The following is a 15,033-nucleotide window of genomic DNA, read 5'->3' on the forward strand; positions in this document are numbered from 1 at the left end:
TATGAATCATTTCAGAGTTGATTCAGTTAGGTGGGCCCACTGTACATTGTACTAGGTTGAGTTTATGCGGTTATAATCAATGTTTGTAAAATGTTTCAGCAGCTTACCTTAGTTACAGTTACCGTATATCAGCTCTAGCTGGTTTAGGCTAGCTCAGCATAAGTGATGCCAGGTCTCACTAGCACTAGCTGATCTGTGGTTAAGCGACATTATATTGATTTATTCTGGGATTTACTTTTGTAAAATTCAGCTATGTTCACGCGCCTGGTAAAGCCAACTTAAAAAAGGTTGCCTAGGGCAGACTGGGATCAACTTATATAGGGTAGCTGAATCACCAGGCTTTGGCAAATCACTGTGAGTTGTGCTGCGTTAGGCCATGTTAAACTCGTTTGTGAAACATGAGGCTCGCTTGCTTATTTGATGCAAGAGTGTTGGGTCACCAAATGGATAATTTTTGGTAAAGCTGAGTGAATAATTGAAATGTCAAATAAATTGTTAAGGCATACCCTAATTATGACCAATATTTTAGTGTACGATAAAAGAAGTATGCAGGGTTGAAGTACTATTACCAAAGATATTGACCTGTTCACAAGAGTGCAAGTCAGTTATATATCTGGTGTTCCTCACAAGTCATGCATATGGCTACATATACAGAGAGACTTAATTATATATTCATGATAATAAAAGTAGCCACCATCTTTTATTACTGATATTGGTGTTTTTGCCATCATGAATGTATGCCTTATTATGTTTGAAACTGAGGCATGTGTTGACAAAAACTCACTGAAAAAGATAGCAAACTAAATGATTAGCCTTCCAATTCAGTCCATTATGAATGAATGCATCTTGTAGCAGAATGTGCTCAAAATAAAGCCTAATCAGTCACTGAGATAGGAATACCAAACAAACAGTGCAATTTGGTATGTTATATCCAAATATATGTTGCAACCAGATGTGTTGTAATGAAGTTATACTACAAGCTGAATATTTCTGTGTTTGTAGGTATAGAATATCAGTGATGTATGCAATTATAGGGTCAATGGAGTAGATGCTGATGAATGTTGCAAATATTTACCAGCTTCTTTAGGTACTCACTGGGCCTTTTCAATTTGTTATCTCGAAATGTTCAGGACCGTCCGAAACACTGCATATACGATGCTCATTGGCTAAAAACACCACCTCGAGCAGTCCAGGATTGTTGGGCATGTATAATGAAAGAGCACCATTGTCCCGCCAAGTCACTCAGAAGAACTGGGCGATTAGTGTAGCATTTGTCCTGATTACAAAAACATTTTTTGCTGCAGATGCCATCATATGTGCACAGGGAGTTCTTAGCGGACACAGTGCACTCATTTTGGCATAATAAATACAGGGACCAAACCAAAAGTTATTTTGAATTTTGCTGCAAAGTTGAGACTTTACCTAACTCAGCGAGCTTCTTCGATTATCCACCCCTGACAGTCCCAGACTACCCGAGGTGGTGCTTTCAGCCAATGAGTGTGGCATATATGCAGTGTGTCGGACAGTCGAAGACTGTCAGGGACAGATATTTGTAGAAGCCCTCTGTGTCTGTGTGACCGGCACAGTATGTGCAAATTTGTAAAGCTAACCCAGAAAATACATTGACAGGGATAAAAAAGGTGGCAGGGTGGACACAAGACTTGCAACTGATCAGTTATGTGAAGGAAAATTACAAGCTTGCATGCCATGCCTACATCAGACAACAGAAACCATTCTAACTTAATCAAAGTTTGTGTGCTACTCCTATAAACTTGTTGTGCAGTGCAATTATATCTGCTACCCTTTTGTTTTCAGAATAAATTTTCAAGCAGTACATACATCAAAACAAGCTTTCTTGTTTCTCTGATTCATTATTGCCATTATAATAGTCATAAACCTCTTGACCTTTCACAATGCTCACTTACCATGTTGGCTAGATGCTGATGTGTTGTGTTTCTAATTGTACATATGTGAATGGTTGTTTACATTTTTTCTTATTCTTTTATTTATTCTCTTGTTAAATGCAGCAGTTATTTGTTTTTATTTGATGGACAGGGCCCGATCTTTCTTAGTATCCATAATACATTGTTTCATTATAGAAAATTTCACCTATACATGCCTACCTTTCAAGTGAACATATGCAGCAAGATTATCTGTGATCACAGGTGGCAAAGCTTTGTTTAGGCGCACCTAGAGACTAATGAGCATTGTATAATGAGCTTCTAGAAGTTCATCTGATGGTGTCCTTAAAATACTAACACTTATGAAATGTATCTTCTTTAGCAGTGTTGTCAATTTTTCATAAAATTCCTACAGTCCCTCTTTAATGTCCCTATGCAAGCAAACATAAGCATTACCTCCAATGCATCGTTACATGAAAGAGACAGTACAAGAACTTCAGAATAAGGATGACACACTGCACTTTCATGAAATTGGTGAAAGGTCATTAAACAGAGGATTATAGCACCTGATGTGTACATATATTTATCATTTCCTGTTTGTGTTCTCTCTTGTTAGCTATAGCACAATGCAGTCTTGCTTTTACTTCGCTACGTTCACAGTTCATTTGGTTGGTAGTTCTACATAACAGGCCGGGGATTTAATCTTGTAGTGTAAAAAGTGCACGGAGCTCCTGTCTCTCTCCTATGCCCCTTGCATTGTTAAAATGCAGGCAGTTCTGTTCATTATGCCTTCATAAAGTAACCCTAAACAAGTTTTTGAACATACTTTCAATTTTACATTTCCCACATGACACCAAAGAAAGGAAGTATGTCTGCACTTGTCCTCAAACTGTGTTAAACACTAAGGCACATTAATCAAGGACAATGAAGCAAAACATACAATAGGTTAGTAGTTCTGAGCGCGGCACACATGTCTTAATTGATTACATTTTTTTATTCCTAGCATTAGAATGAACACACTTCCACAATTCTTGTAGTGCACATTTGTGTTATCCCTCATTTGATACTGTCATGTACTATATGTTGCAATTACTGAAGCACCCAGTGCAACTTTATGGATTGACTGGCATCATGGTGGTTGTAGTATTTTGCATGGACACCCACTATATAATGTATTGGAGATCTGGTTTCAGATGGGCTTTCATTTTAGCATGGGCTTGATGAGCAACGTATGTGGTGTCCGCATGCTCCTGAGTCAATTCAGCAAGGGTAGCAGCGGTGACATGTAGGATTCTTGTGTTCTCATTGAGATATCTGCTTCCAGTGAGAGCACATTGTTCTGCAAAGCAACATTGAGCACAGAGATTTCGCTCTTAGATTGTATGGTTTAGCTGGAATCATAAATTAAGCAACTGTGAAAAACATGTTTTATGAAAGGTAAAAGCTTTTAACATTAAAGATACATGGTTTAAAAAAGCATCTGCTACTGAAAGTTAGTGATTAAGATGTTCATGGAAAGGTTGTGTATTCAGTACTGTTCAATAAACATACCCACACACTTACATGGTGTAAACATTGCCAAAAATCTCTGCACTTAAGAATGCATTCTCCACAAGTGATAACTGTTCTTCAGTAGGTAGAAAAATATTCTTTTTCTACCTAACACAATGATGTAATCCATCCTTACATTAGTGATGGAAATACCTTTTGATGGGTTCATCCTTGCAGTAGACATCTGAGGCTTCATGACGGGATGTCAGAGTTTGTGAGCAAACATACTTCACCTCGTGTTTTGTCATGTACTGTACCAATTTTTGCTGCAGTGTCTCATGGCATACATACACAGTCTATGTTTATTATTTGCATTGATATCCAGTCTAATTGAAATATGTGAACACAAAATGCTGCTTGAGCTGAACAGTGTGGTTCATGGGGACTCAGCAGGGAGGTCCCCTGCTCTGCACTCAGTGTAGTTGCAATGAGGCCTCTACTGCACAGCTAAGCCATCAAGTGATATAGTGTCAGCACAGATATTTTGTTTTCCACCAGTATCTCCTGCAGTCACTAATCATTGTTATGCAGGAAGAGAGGTGTTGGGGATCACGGATATGGATATGAAGCCTAAGCTTGCTTTAGAGTGCTTCAACATTAACAGTGAACCCGGTGGCCTACAGCCCATTTATCGTGCATTTATGAAATAAACAAGTCAGACTCTTTGGGTCAAGATTTGATCTAGATGGCCGCTGTATGGCTGGCTGGCTGCAAGCTAGCAAAAAGATGAAGCCATGGTCCGATATTATGCAACATTGACATGTCTGTTGACAACTCAAACCACTATATCCTTCATTCCCTCCAGTTCTCGTTCTTGATGTGCACTACCTACTTCACACCTGTGACTTGTTCAGATAGTTTCTGTGTTATCGGTGTAAAGGAATTTGCTGAGTAAATGAGTGCAACATAAAGACATATAAACTGGATGAGTGCTTGTCTTGTCCGTGCTCTGGTCACTTGCGCTGTGACTTCACTTAATGCTTGTGCCGACTCCATTCAACGTTCCTCCTCAAATGGATGCTTTTCTACCTCTTTTGGAAACGAACTATAAATTTTGTGGCTTGGCCAATTCTCCAACTGCCCAAACAAAAAGGCCTGCGCATATCCAACCTGGGCATTCAGGCCAGAGTGCTACATGTCAAGTTGAAGCAGGTGGTGTTGAACGCGCACAAGTCTCTCACTTGTAACTTCCTATCATATGCAGCCCCTTTGACTTTTTTCACAGAGCAGACTCCCTCATTATTGGCCCTTATGCAGAATCTCCTTCTCTATTCTATGTTAAGGTGGCTAATTCGCTGGTACATCTCGAGCAGGTTTACACCTAATCGATGTACTTTTTTCTCCATTGATAACCTCGTCAATAGTTTAATTCATTGTCTCTCTGCAGTTACCTCTGGTGAGATGTTTCTCTTTCTGACTAAGTTAGAAAGCAATAAATAACACTGCTAATGTTAAGAGAGAGAGGTGTGAATGAGCCAAAGGTGAACCTCCCTGCTCCACTAATATAGCGCTAAGAGAGCAGGATTCATGTACCGTTTTGTTTGGGGTTGCTGCTCCATTCACAGTAATATGTTTACTCGGACCACAATTTCTGGGGGTCAAGCTTTACTGGTCAATTTGTGGTGATGCTGAGAACGCTGCTCGCATCTTAAACCAGTGCTTCATTTGAAGCCCTTCTCAGTTGTCTTGCAGACTTGTGCCTTCTGGATGGACATGACTGCACTACATCCTGCCATTTTCTCCCCCTGCTTGTTGAGTGCTCATGCGTAGTCTGAGTCATGAAATGTGTTGCTGCATTGATAATTAAGTAGGATCCAGGGCCCTCATGTGGTGCCTACAAAAGCACAGAGGGAAATCTGGTTCTGTGAACAGTATGTGAATTTAGCAGCACTTCAGTAAGTAGAGGGTCTTTTGGTCTCCATAGTCATTCACTCTTGCACCTGTCATGTATTGGTGATCCAGGGTTCACACATGGCTAGCCATAATGATTAACTGCATGACTGCTTCTATGTTAAGCCTAACTGACCTGTTCATACCAAAATAAAGTGGCCTACAGAAGACCAGTACCCCTATCAGAAACACTTCCTAGACATACTGGGCCTTGGCGAGGGAAAACCATGTTAAGAGCAATGTATATCAGATGACAATGGCTGCTGTCTTCACTATTACTGTGTGAGCTCTTAGATGCAGTGCCTCAGGGGGTCATATTCTGCTAATTCTCATCTAGCAATAGCATGTCTATTGTTTAAGCATTGCGGCAGGCATGTTTTACACGAGACACATAAATCAGGAGGAAAATTCACCCAAAAACTGACTGCTCTAAAATAGAAAGAAATGACGATATCTCCATACTCCAAGGCAACTGTGTGTTAGGTTGCTTGGAGTGTGGCAATATCCAGCGAGGGCTGAACGAAGCCCCCGACTGGATATTTCATGGTCAACTATAACGAGCTGTCATCAATATAAATGCTCACTATGCTGAAACAGTGTGTAGGTACCTGTACAGAGCATCTCGCAAGCTAGGCCTGCATCAATACTCCAAGATCTTGCTGCAGGTCTTTAATTGTAAATCTCCTGATATATTTCGAATGCATTACTTGGAAAGTTAAAGTTAGTATTCATCAAATCACCATGGAATGTCCCAGAGCACTACCTACATTACATTTTTGGTATCTATGTTCTTTGTGAGCATTTTTCACTGCACATTACTAAGTATGCAAGTGTTAAATGGATTGTTGTGAGTACTTTATTTATTAGATACTGCAGACTCAAGGCCCAAGTAGAGCAGACTATACAAATAAAGATAAACATCAAGAAACAACAAAATAAAGAACAGCAATGTAAGCACAATAATAGTAATTCGAAGTCTGACCATCTGATTCAGTAAAACAGTTCCATTCATGCATGGCCTTCAGGAAAGAAAACAAAAAATTGAACAGGTAAGTATGTGCAAAAGTGTGCTTTGTATGTCCTGAATGCTCTGCATACATTTCCTGTTCACATGAAGTTGGTATTGGCTCTTTACTGGATGGATCAAGCCATACTGAAGGTTCTTGGGATGAATCTAGAAATTTTTCTTCCCTTGGAGAGAGGGGGGGGGGGCTGGGCAGGCGGCTGTGTGCTACATGTACACAGATTAATTGAGAAGGGGAGGGGGTGATTGAAGCACGTGTCCACCTCTCTCTCTTCTGGCTTCGCCACTGCAGGCTGCTGGTATGTCAATGTGCATACTGCTGAAAACAATAGCACGACTGACTGCATTAAAAAAAAACGAAGAGAGATAATGTGTCAAAATTAAACACGATTTATTTATGATGCACATTGCAGAGGGTGACTTCAGAATAATCTTGACCACCTGGTGTTCTTAACGTGCACGTAAACCTAAGTTGACGAGTTTTTTCGCATTCCGCCCCCATTGGAATGCGACGGCGGCCGCCGCCGGGATTTACCTGCGTGACTTCAGCAGCGCAACGTATACGCCTGCGTTAACGCGGCGGGTGCACTGACTGTAGCAGCGGCGAAAATACAGTAACGTATGTAATTGCAAGAGTGCCGATTCTGTGGCATATTCCAACCTGTACCTGGCAGACATTTCCACCCTCGATCTTTGCGGCATCTGTTTGATTAAGTTGGGAGCCAGCAGGCTTCCAGTAGAGGGATAGCGTGTTTTCCCTGTGCAACCGGAATTACAGAGACACTGCCTATTCGTCATGTGCGCATGTCCGTTTGGCATGCACACATAAGCACAGACACGAAGGCATGCATCGCGTACATGATTACACAACACGAGAAGCCTCGGCCACTTGTATAGCGATCGAGGGTAGCATATCTTGTTTCACAGGGGCGTATGTGAGCCATAAAATAAAGCCGCCGAGTCGGCATTTCGGATGGTTTTTGATATGAAATATAGACAATGTTACAGCAGACAGATATAACGCGACTGCAGCGCAAGTGAAAATCAAGGAAACAAAGCGGGCACAGATCAATCGATAGAGAGTGGGCCCAAATCTCGTATCACGCTATGAACACGGATCACGTATTTGTGTGCTTACCTAATAATGGGCTAGTTGAACGTTCTATTTCATGTCATACACCGACAGTAGGCAAACCTAGCCCACCTCCAGTGTTCGTTAAAGATAATCTCTCTGATAACCGTCTCGTTTTTTTGCTGTACAATTGCATAATAAATAGAAGAAATGTCTATAAAACGTTGGTTATTTGAAAATTATATATATATATATATATATATATATATATATATATATATATATATATATATATAATTTAAAGAAGAAATAAACACGCAGTGTTTTATCTATCGCTTCTAGTAAAGAAGTGCGTAGTAATGAAAACAAATTTCCTCCTCTCTCTCACTCTTTCTTCCTCGAGGTGCACGGGGAGTAAGTGCGGCCGTTCATCCTCCCGTTGCTCTCTTTCTGACGAGGGACTAAACACTTACCCCCCGAAATTTGCACACGGCACGCATACCTCTGCAGTTCGTCCCGTGTGGGAGGAAAGCGCCCTTTTTAGGAGTAACTGTCCAGTTGCTCCCATTTTCCCCGGCGTTCTTCTTAGAGTGTAACTAGAGTCCGCCTTAACCACGACAAGACCGAATGTGTCTTATTTTCATTCGGTAAAGGCGGGATGGAAAAAAGTAAGCCCACAATAAAAATCGATAGCAACAAGAAAGGCCTTTCGTTCAAGAATTCCATCAAGATACTCGGCGTCGTAATAGACGGAAGATTATCGTTCTTCGACCACGCCGAGTATTTGCAACGAAAGGCCGAAACACTTGCGCTGAAATCAGTTACGTTCATCCGTCTGCACGCGACCCTCGGTTCCAAGGTTCGCCGGCAGTTATACCGTCAGGTATTATTGCCGGCTGTGGCTTATGCCTCACCAGTGTGGTGGAGCGCGTCACCCGACTGCAGGCTTAGAGCACGGATAAACACGGTGCAGCGAACGTTATTGCTGACGCTTACGGGTGCCTACCGCACCACGCGCACTGAGGCGCTGCAGGTGCTTCTCAATCAGCCGCCACTTGACCTAGAACTTGACCGCCTCAACGCGGAATTTGACTTATTCCAAAGACGTCGCACGGTCACTTACGGCGCCCAAACCTACACGCCAGCAGACGTGCTATATCAGCGCGAGTGCTGGCGAGAACACCCGTCGGAGGCGCGGGGCTTCTGCTTCGTGCGTCTACACGAGAGCGAGGCGCCCAGGGCTTCCACTCGCTCGGGCACGCACGTTTTCACGGACGGATCTTTCACCTCTAGATCCGCCGGGGCCGCGGTCGTGGTATTGACGCCACGCGAAAACATACTCGCCGTGCTGCGGTACCGACTGAGCGCGGCATCAAGCGCATATTGCGCCGAAGTGCTGGCCTTTAAGGAGGCGCTGTCTTACATCAACTCGCACGCTCACACGCCGCCCTATTATATATACACTGACAGTCTATCGTTGCTCACGACAATCGAACGACCTACCACCAAGGATGTCAGAATCGATGCCATTAAGAAGCTTCTTTGCCACCTGGAGAAGCGCGCCCCGTTCTTCCTGCATTACGTCCCTGCCCACAAGGGCGTATTTGGCAACGAGCTGGCAGATATGGCGGCGAGCGCGGCGGCGACTCGCGCTATCACGAGGCACACGAAGATTCCTTTCCGCGCCGTCCGTGCCACTTTCCACGCAGCGATGACGGCGCAATGGAACACTAGATGGTCATCGTTCCACACTGACACGGATCTCTACAGCTGGGTCCCGACGACACTCAAGATCCCGAGGTTCTTTCCACCGTCGCGCCAGTTGGCCACACTGTTGACGGGGCACGGACGATTCCCGTTCTATTTTGCAAGATTTGGTCTGCAACGCGACAAGACGTGGGAAGATATGCGAAGGCACCGCCCACTTCCTTAATGATTGCGCCATGACTCTGGAACTGGCCGCAGAATTACGGGAGCGCGCGTCGCATCGCATCACGTCACAAATGTACCCCTCGCTGCTCGGAAGCGCACAAGCGCGAACACTATTAACGCAGATGATCGACCTCATCAGTGCCAGTTTGCCAGACGTTGCACGAAGATGAAAGTGGACTGTCCATCTCATCGCGACGCTTACGAGCTGGCGCGCGACGCTCCTCGCCCCTCGTTCATTCGGCTAAGCGGCTGGCGTCGGGACGCGCCGCTGCTGGTGACAACCGCTCATTCGCTCGACGATGCCGCTAATATTCTGCGGAACGCCTTTTTCACTGTTATAGTGCAACCGATTGATTCCGCCACTGTGCGGCCGCTATCGGGGCGCGCCACAGGCGTTGACAGCCGCACATTAGCCTGTCGGAGCCGCTCATACACTGGGGAACGCCTCCTTGATTGTTGTGGTGCGGCAGATTGGCTCCGTCGCGGCACGGCTGCTGTCGGAACGCATCGCTGGTGATGGCAATCACTTATTCGCTTGACTAAGCCGCTTCCGTGCTGCGAAACACCTCCTTCGCTATCCTGACGCAACCGATTGGTTCTGCCGCTGCGCGACCGCTATCGGGGCGGGCCGCAAGTGATGACAGTCGCGCATTCCCCCGTCGGGGCTGCTCGTGCACCGGGGAACGCCTCATTCCTCGTGGCTCGGAGTGCCACAGGTGTTGTCTACCACATCTTCGCTCGTTGTAGTCGCTGCGGCCGTCGGGATTGCTTTCCCCCGCTCGTTGGCACGCGATGCGGCGCGCCGGACGCGGCTGAGGGCGCGCGTCGCTAAATACGGTCAGCCCGTCCCGAAGACGCCGGTCGAGGGGCGGGTGAGACGCCCGACGCTGCCGGTTCAAGACTGAAGACGACGACCGTCGTCCCCGGAGTTGCCTGCGCCGTGTGAATAGTGTTCTTTCGTGAACTTTGGCCCCGGCTGAAGAACACCTGCGCGAACGCTTTGTGATTGACGCGCGTATCGCGTGACTGTATTTGTTTTATTTCCTTCTCCGTTTTAGTGTCTTCTGTGTTTTCGGTGTTTTGTCCGCTTTTCTCCTTATTCTTTTTCTATTCAAGACTTCTCGTGTTTACACCCGATCGGCCCCGTGGAGGACATGCCTGTGCCCAGCCTTGCAGTAGAGCGCAGCGGTCCGCCTGCACTGTGGACGTACGCGGCTCCCGGCTCGGTCGCTTATCCCGGGGCCGGTCATCACGTCGCGCCTTGCTGTGTCTCCTTCCGCTCGGCCTCGTGGAAGAAGTCTGTGCTCTGCCTCCCAGTAGGGCCCTGCTGCCTACCTGCTCACAGGACATACACGGCTCCCGGCCTGATCGCCCTTCCCGAGGCCGCCCATCACGTGGCGCATTACTGCGCGTACGTTCGCTTGGCCTCATGGAGCAATGGACTCTGGCCAGCCATCGAGTAGAGGCTCGCGAAACGCCTGAACATTACACGGACGCGGCTCCCGGTTACATCGCTACTCCAGAGGCCGCCCGTCGGTTGGTCCACGTTTGACCACACGAGGCGTTTGCGGTCACAGGGACACAGTGTGCCGTCACAAAGACTCGGTGTGAATCGCGACTTTTGTGTTCCTTTCTTCTCCTTCGGCTTTTCTTTTTTCTTTTATTTTCCTTTTACGGTCGCACGCGTTCGCTCGGCGAGTGCCTTACGGGCGGGTCCTGCATCGAACTGTGCCTCAGTTTTACTCGTCCGCGTGCAAAACTGTGTATGCTGTGCACATTTGAGTGCTGACCCGTGGCACTGTACGTGCCCTGTCACGGCATTTGTATTTCGCGCTGCCTGCCGCGTCTGCGTTACGGCTCCTTTTTGCTTCTATTCCTTTTCTTTCATGCCTCTTTCTTTTACTTTCATGTCTGCGCTATCCCATACTGACTGTACTTTCCTCCCCCCTTTTTTCTTCCTTTTATTTTATTTTGAACACTTCACTGCGTTGTGTTGGGGAAAGGGGGGGGGGGGGCTCTTTTCTTTCTTCGTTTACGGCATGTCACTGCCACCTCGTCTCCGACTCTTTATTCATAATCATTAATACGCCCGACGCGAGGGCTTCTGAGCTCGCTGAGACGCCTCAGGACACAAACGCGTTACCTATCCGCCAACATTTATTTTTCCAATTGGCTTTTCTACACAAAATATGCGCTTTGGGTATTACTTAAACACCCCTATTCATTTAATTTCAATTGGCTTTAAACCTGGTATGCATTTCTGCAGGTACAGGTTTTTCCCCACCATTTATTTTTGCTTTGATTTCGGGAATAAGCGGGGAAGCAGTCGGCCGGGGCGGTAGACCCGCCACATGACAATTCGATAGCGCCAGGGCAAGCTCAGCCCAACAAACAAGGCGGAAACTTCAGTCCTGGATATGTTTGCCTCGGGCCAGTGGGCCCAAGATGGCCAGGGCTCATACCCGCTGAGCCCGGCTATGCCAAGTGGCGCGCGGAGGCGCGCCACCTTTTCCACTAGCACAGGACATTCTGGAAACCCGGTCGGGTGGGGCGCACCGCTGAGGCCCGCCCTATCACATTCCGAGCAGCGTACCTCGGCGTCTCTCAGCTTCACCTTGCAAATGACGGCTAGATGGTTGCAGCCGCAGTTCATGCAGCGCGCCTTAGTCGGGTCCGCCTTGTGAGGACACGTCGTGCGCCCGTGCCCATATGTCGCGCAAAACGTACATGTGGGCACGTGCAGATCTTCGCGAGCGCGCACCGACTTCCACCCCACCGTCAGCCGCGGTCGCGACATGACTTTTCTAAACCCATCCGGGTCGAGTTCTGCCACGTAAGACCGCGTGCCTGCCCTCTCCCCAAATGTGACGCGAACCTTGCACCTGTCGAGGTCGAGATCGAGACCCTCGTTGCGTTCGTTGAGCGTGCGCAAGAAATCGTCCGGGCCGATGTCGGGATCAACTCCCGTGAACTTGACACATGGGTTACGTTGTTGCGCGACGCGCATTAGGATGGACGCGCGCGTGACCGGATTGGCGGCTATCGCTTGTTCTAGGTTGGCTACAGATTGGTCGTTGTCCGTAAATACGGTCAGCCCGTACCTGGTGTGATGAAGCGTCACGTCTCTGATGTTCTTGGCGTGCGGGTCCACGTTGGATTTCTGAAGGCGGAGCACATCCCTCGCCGGCGTCGCGATCGTCGAAACCGGTGTCAGAAAGGTGACGTCCTTGTGCAGCGCGCCGGGCCTCCCCGCCTCGGCGTCCGCCGCCGCAGCACCACCGGGTCCGCCGCAGTCCGCGCCAGCAGAGGGCGCAAGGCCCGCCCTCAAAGCGGCCGCGTAATCCATGCGGCCGGCTGGCGACCCCGCCGAGCCGCCAGCGCCCGAGGGCGCAGGAACGCCACCCGCGGGCGCGGCAGGACCACGGCCGGCACGCCCCGGGCCGTCCACCGAGCCCGCCAGTCCGTCCAGCCGGGCCTCGGCGACCGCCAGGCGCCTCCGCAACTCGGCCGCTTCCCGCCGCGCCTCGGCGAGCTGCTCCTGCAGTAAGTAGGCCATCGCAGCCTGCTTGGACGCCTCCCACGCCACGCGCGAGCAAACGGCGGCCGACTGCAAGAGCTTGGCCACGAAGAAGGTGCGCGCCTCCATGGTGATTCGGTTGGCCGGCAGATTCACGAACTCGAGGACCGCGCGCTCGATCTCCGCTAGGTCCTTCTGCGACCGGAGCAAGACCGCGTGAGGTTCCGCTGCCTCCACGGCCGTCACAGCGGTTTTCGCCGAGGCCTCGGACATCACCTCGTCCCTGTCGTCATCGCCAGTCAGGGGTTGATCTTCAGCAGCCTGCAGCTGATCAACGAGAGCAGAAAAGCGAGCGACGGCCGCGTCGCCGTCCTCCGAAAAATCGGGTCCCCGCGAGCGGGGCGACTCCCCAGCGGCCGAGGGCCGCGGGGGGGGAGCGAGACGGCGACGCGTTCGTGCCCTTGCGCGTTTTGGGCATGGCCGGCGCTCAGCGGGTATGAGCCCACGCCATATTGGGCCCAACACCCGGCAACAAGGCAATCGCGGAAAAATCACAAATTGAACCCCTTTTTGCCCCGGTTTTTCCGTCAAATACGGTCCCTATGCGCTAAAAAACAACCCCAGCTACAATTTAGACATGGCCAATCGGAAATACCTGGTTTTTCTTGTAAAATCGCGGAGCCCGATGCAGCCGGCCAGCGAGACACTTGCACGCGCGCTGCACGAGCGCGAGCGTGCAAGTGTTCGGCTGGCCGGCGGAATCGGGCTCTTGCTATTTGCTTCAAAAACAAGGTATTTCGCATTTGGCACTTCCAAATTTTAGCTGGGGTTGTTTTTTAACGCGTAGGGACTCCATTCGGCGCAAAAAAACCGGGCGGGACGACCCCCGCGGGGGCTCCGATTTTTCGGAGGACGGCGACGCGGTTCTTGCGCGTTTTAGTGAGCCGGTTGATCAGCTCTCAGCTGCAGAGGACGAGATCCGGCTACCGGCGGGTGGTGGCGAGGAGGAGGAGGCCCTCTCATCCCTCTCGGAGGGCACGGCCGTGGCGGCGGCAGTTCCCGGCGACCTCGGTTCCAGGACGCGGGGTCGGCTGCAGGAGATCGTCGACGAGGCCGTCGCGTTCTGCAACCTGCCGGCCAACCGCGTGCCCGTGGAGGCGCGCAGCTTCTTGATGACGCGGCTCTTTGAGATGGCCGGCCTATGCGCCGAATTGAAAACGGAGATTAAAGCGGAGGCGGCCACGGAGCGCGGCGCGGCCCTCGCGTTGCGGGGCCAGCGCATCGAGGCGCGTCGCGAGGCCGCCGAGTTACAGCAGCGCCTGGCCGTCATCGAGGCCGGCCTAGGCGATCCTGTGATGGTGCCGGCTGGCCCGGGGCCCGCCGGTCGTGGTGCCGCCGCGCCTGCGCGCGCGGTCGCTGCGCCCTCGGGCGCTGGCGGCCCGGCGGGCGCGCCCGCGGGCCGCATGAACTACGCGGCCGCGCTGAGGGCGGGCCTAGCGCCCTCTGTCGGCGCGGTCCGCGCCGGACCCGGTGGTGTTGCGGCGGCGGACGCCGAGGAGGCGGCGACCGACACGCGGCACAAGCATGTCGCCTTTCTGACGCCGGTGGCGTCGACGCAGACGCCGGCTCGGGACGTGCTCCGCCTTCTCAAAGCGAACGTGGACCCGACTGACAAGGACATCAGGGACGTCACCTTGCGCCACACAAGGTACGGGCTGACCGTCTTCACTGATAACGGGCAGTCAATTAAGAACTTAGAAAAGGCCATAGGCGGTAATGACATCACGCGCGCAGCAATTATCATGCGTGTCGCAGAGAGGCGCAAACCCCACGTGAAGTTTTCGGGAGTCGATCCCGACGTCGGCCCCGACGAGTTTATCAAGTTACTCAACGAACGAAATGAGGGGCTTGAGCTCAATCTTGAGCAGTGTAAGGTCCGCGTGGCGTTTCGCGAACGGGCGGGCACGCGCGCGTACGTGGCGGAGGTGGACCCGGAGGGCTTCCGAAAGATTACGTCGAGACCGCGCCTGTCGGTCGGCTGGACGGCGGTTCGCGTGAGAGAGGACCTGCACGTCCCGACGTGCACCTACTGCGCGTCATACGGCCACGGGCGCATGACGTGCCCGCACCAGAAGGACCCGGCCAA

The 15,033-nt window shown here is 50.0% G+C and overlaps 1 protein-coding gene across 5 annotated transcripts in view; it reads right to left on the bottom strand.

Annotated features, from left to right (window-relative positions):
• The window catches only part of LOC135908018 (uncharacterized), a 66,428-nt gene extending 52,829 nt beyond the window's left edge, over positions 1 to 13,599 (bottom strand). For 4 of the 5 annotated variants that reach the window (XR_011509003.1, XM_065439786.1, XM_070527258.1 and 1 more), the window contains exon 1: positions 12,472 to 13,599. Coding sequence is in view for 4 of the 5 variants with exons in the window: in XM_065439786.1 (XP_065295858.1) it covers positions 12,472 to 13,160 (689 nt within the window). In the remaining variant the exon portion in view is untranslated. The remainder of the gene's footprint in view (positions 1 to 12,471) is intronic. The other variant, XM_070527257.1, reaches the window with a different exon arrangement.
• Between the last annotated feature and the right edge of the window lie 1,434 nt (positions 13,600 to 15,033).

Source organism: Dermacentor albipictus, chromosome 10, assembly GCF_038994185.2.
Source record: "Dermacentor albipictus isolate Rhodes 1998 colony chromosome 10, USDA_Dalb.pri_finalv2, whole genome shotgun sequence".
In the NCBI taxonomy this organism is placed as follows: domain Eukaryota; kingdom Metazoa; phylum Arthropoda; class Arachnida; order Ixodida; family Ixodidae; genus Dermacentor; species Dermacentor albipictus.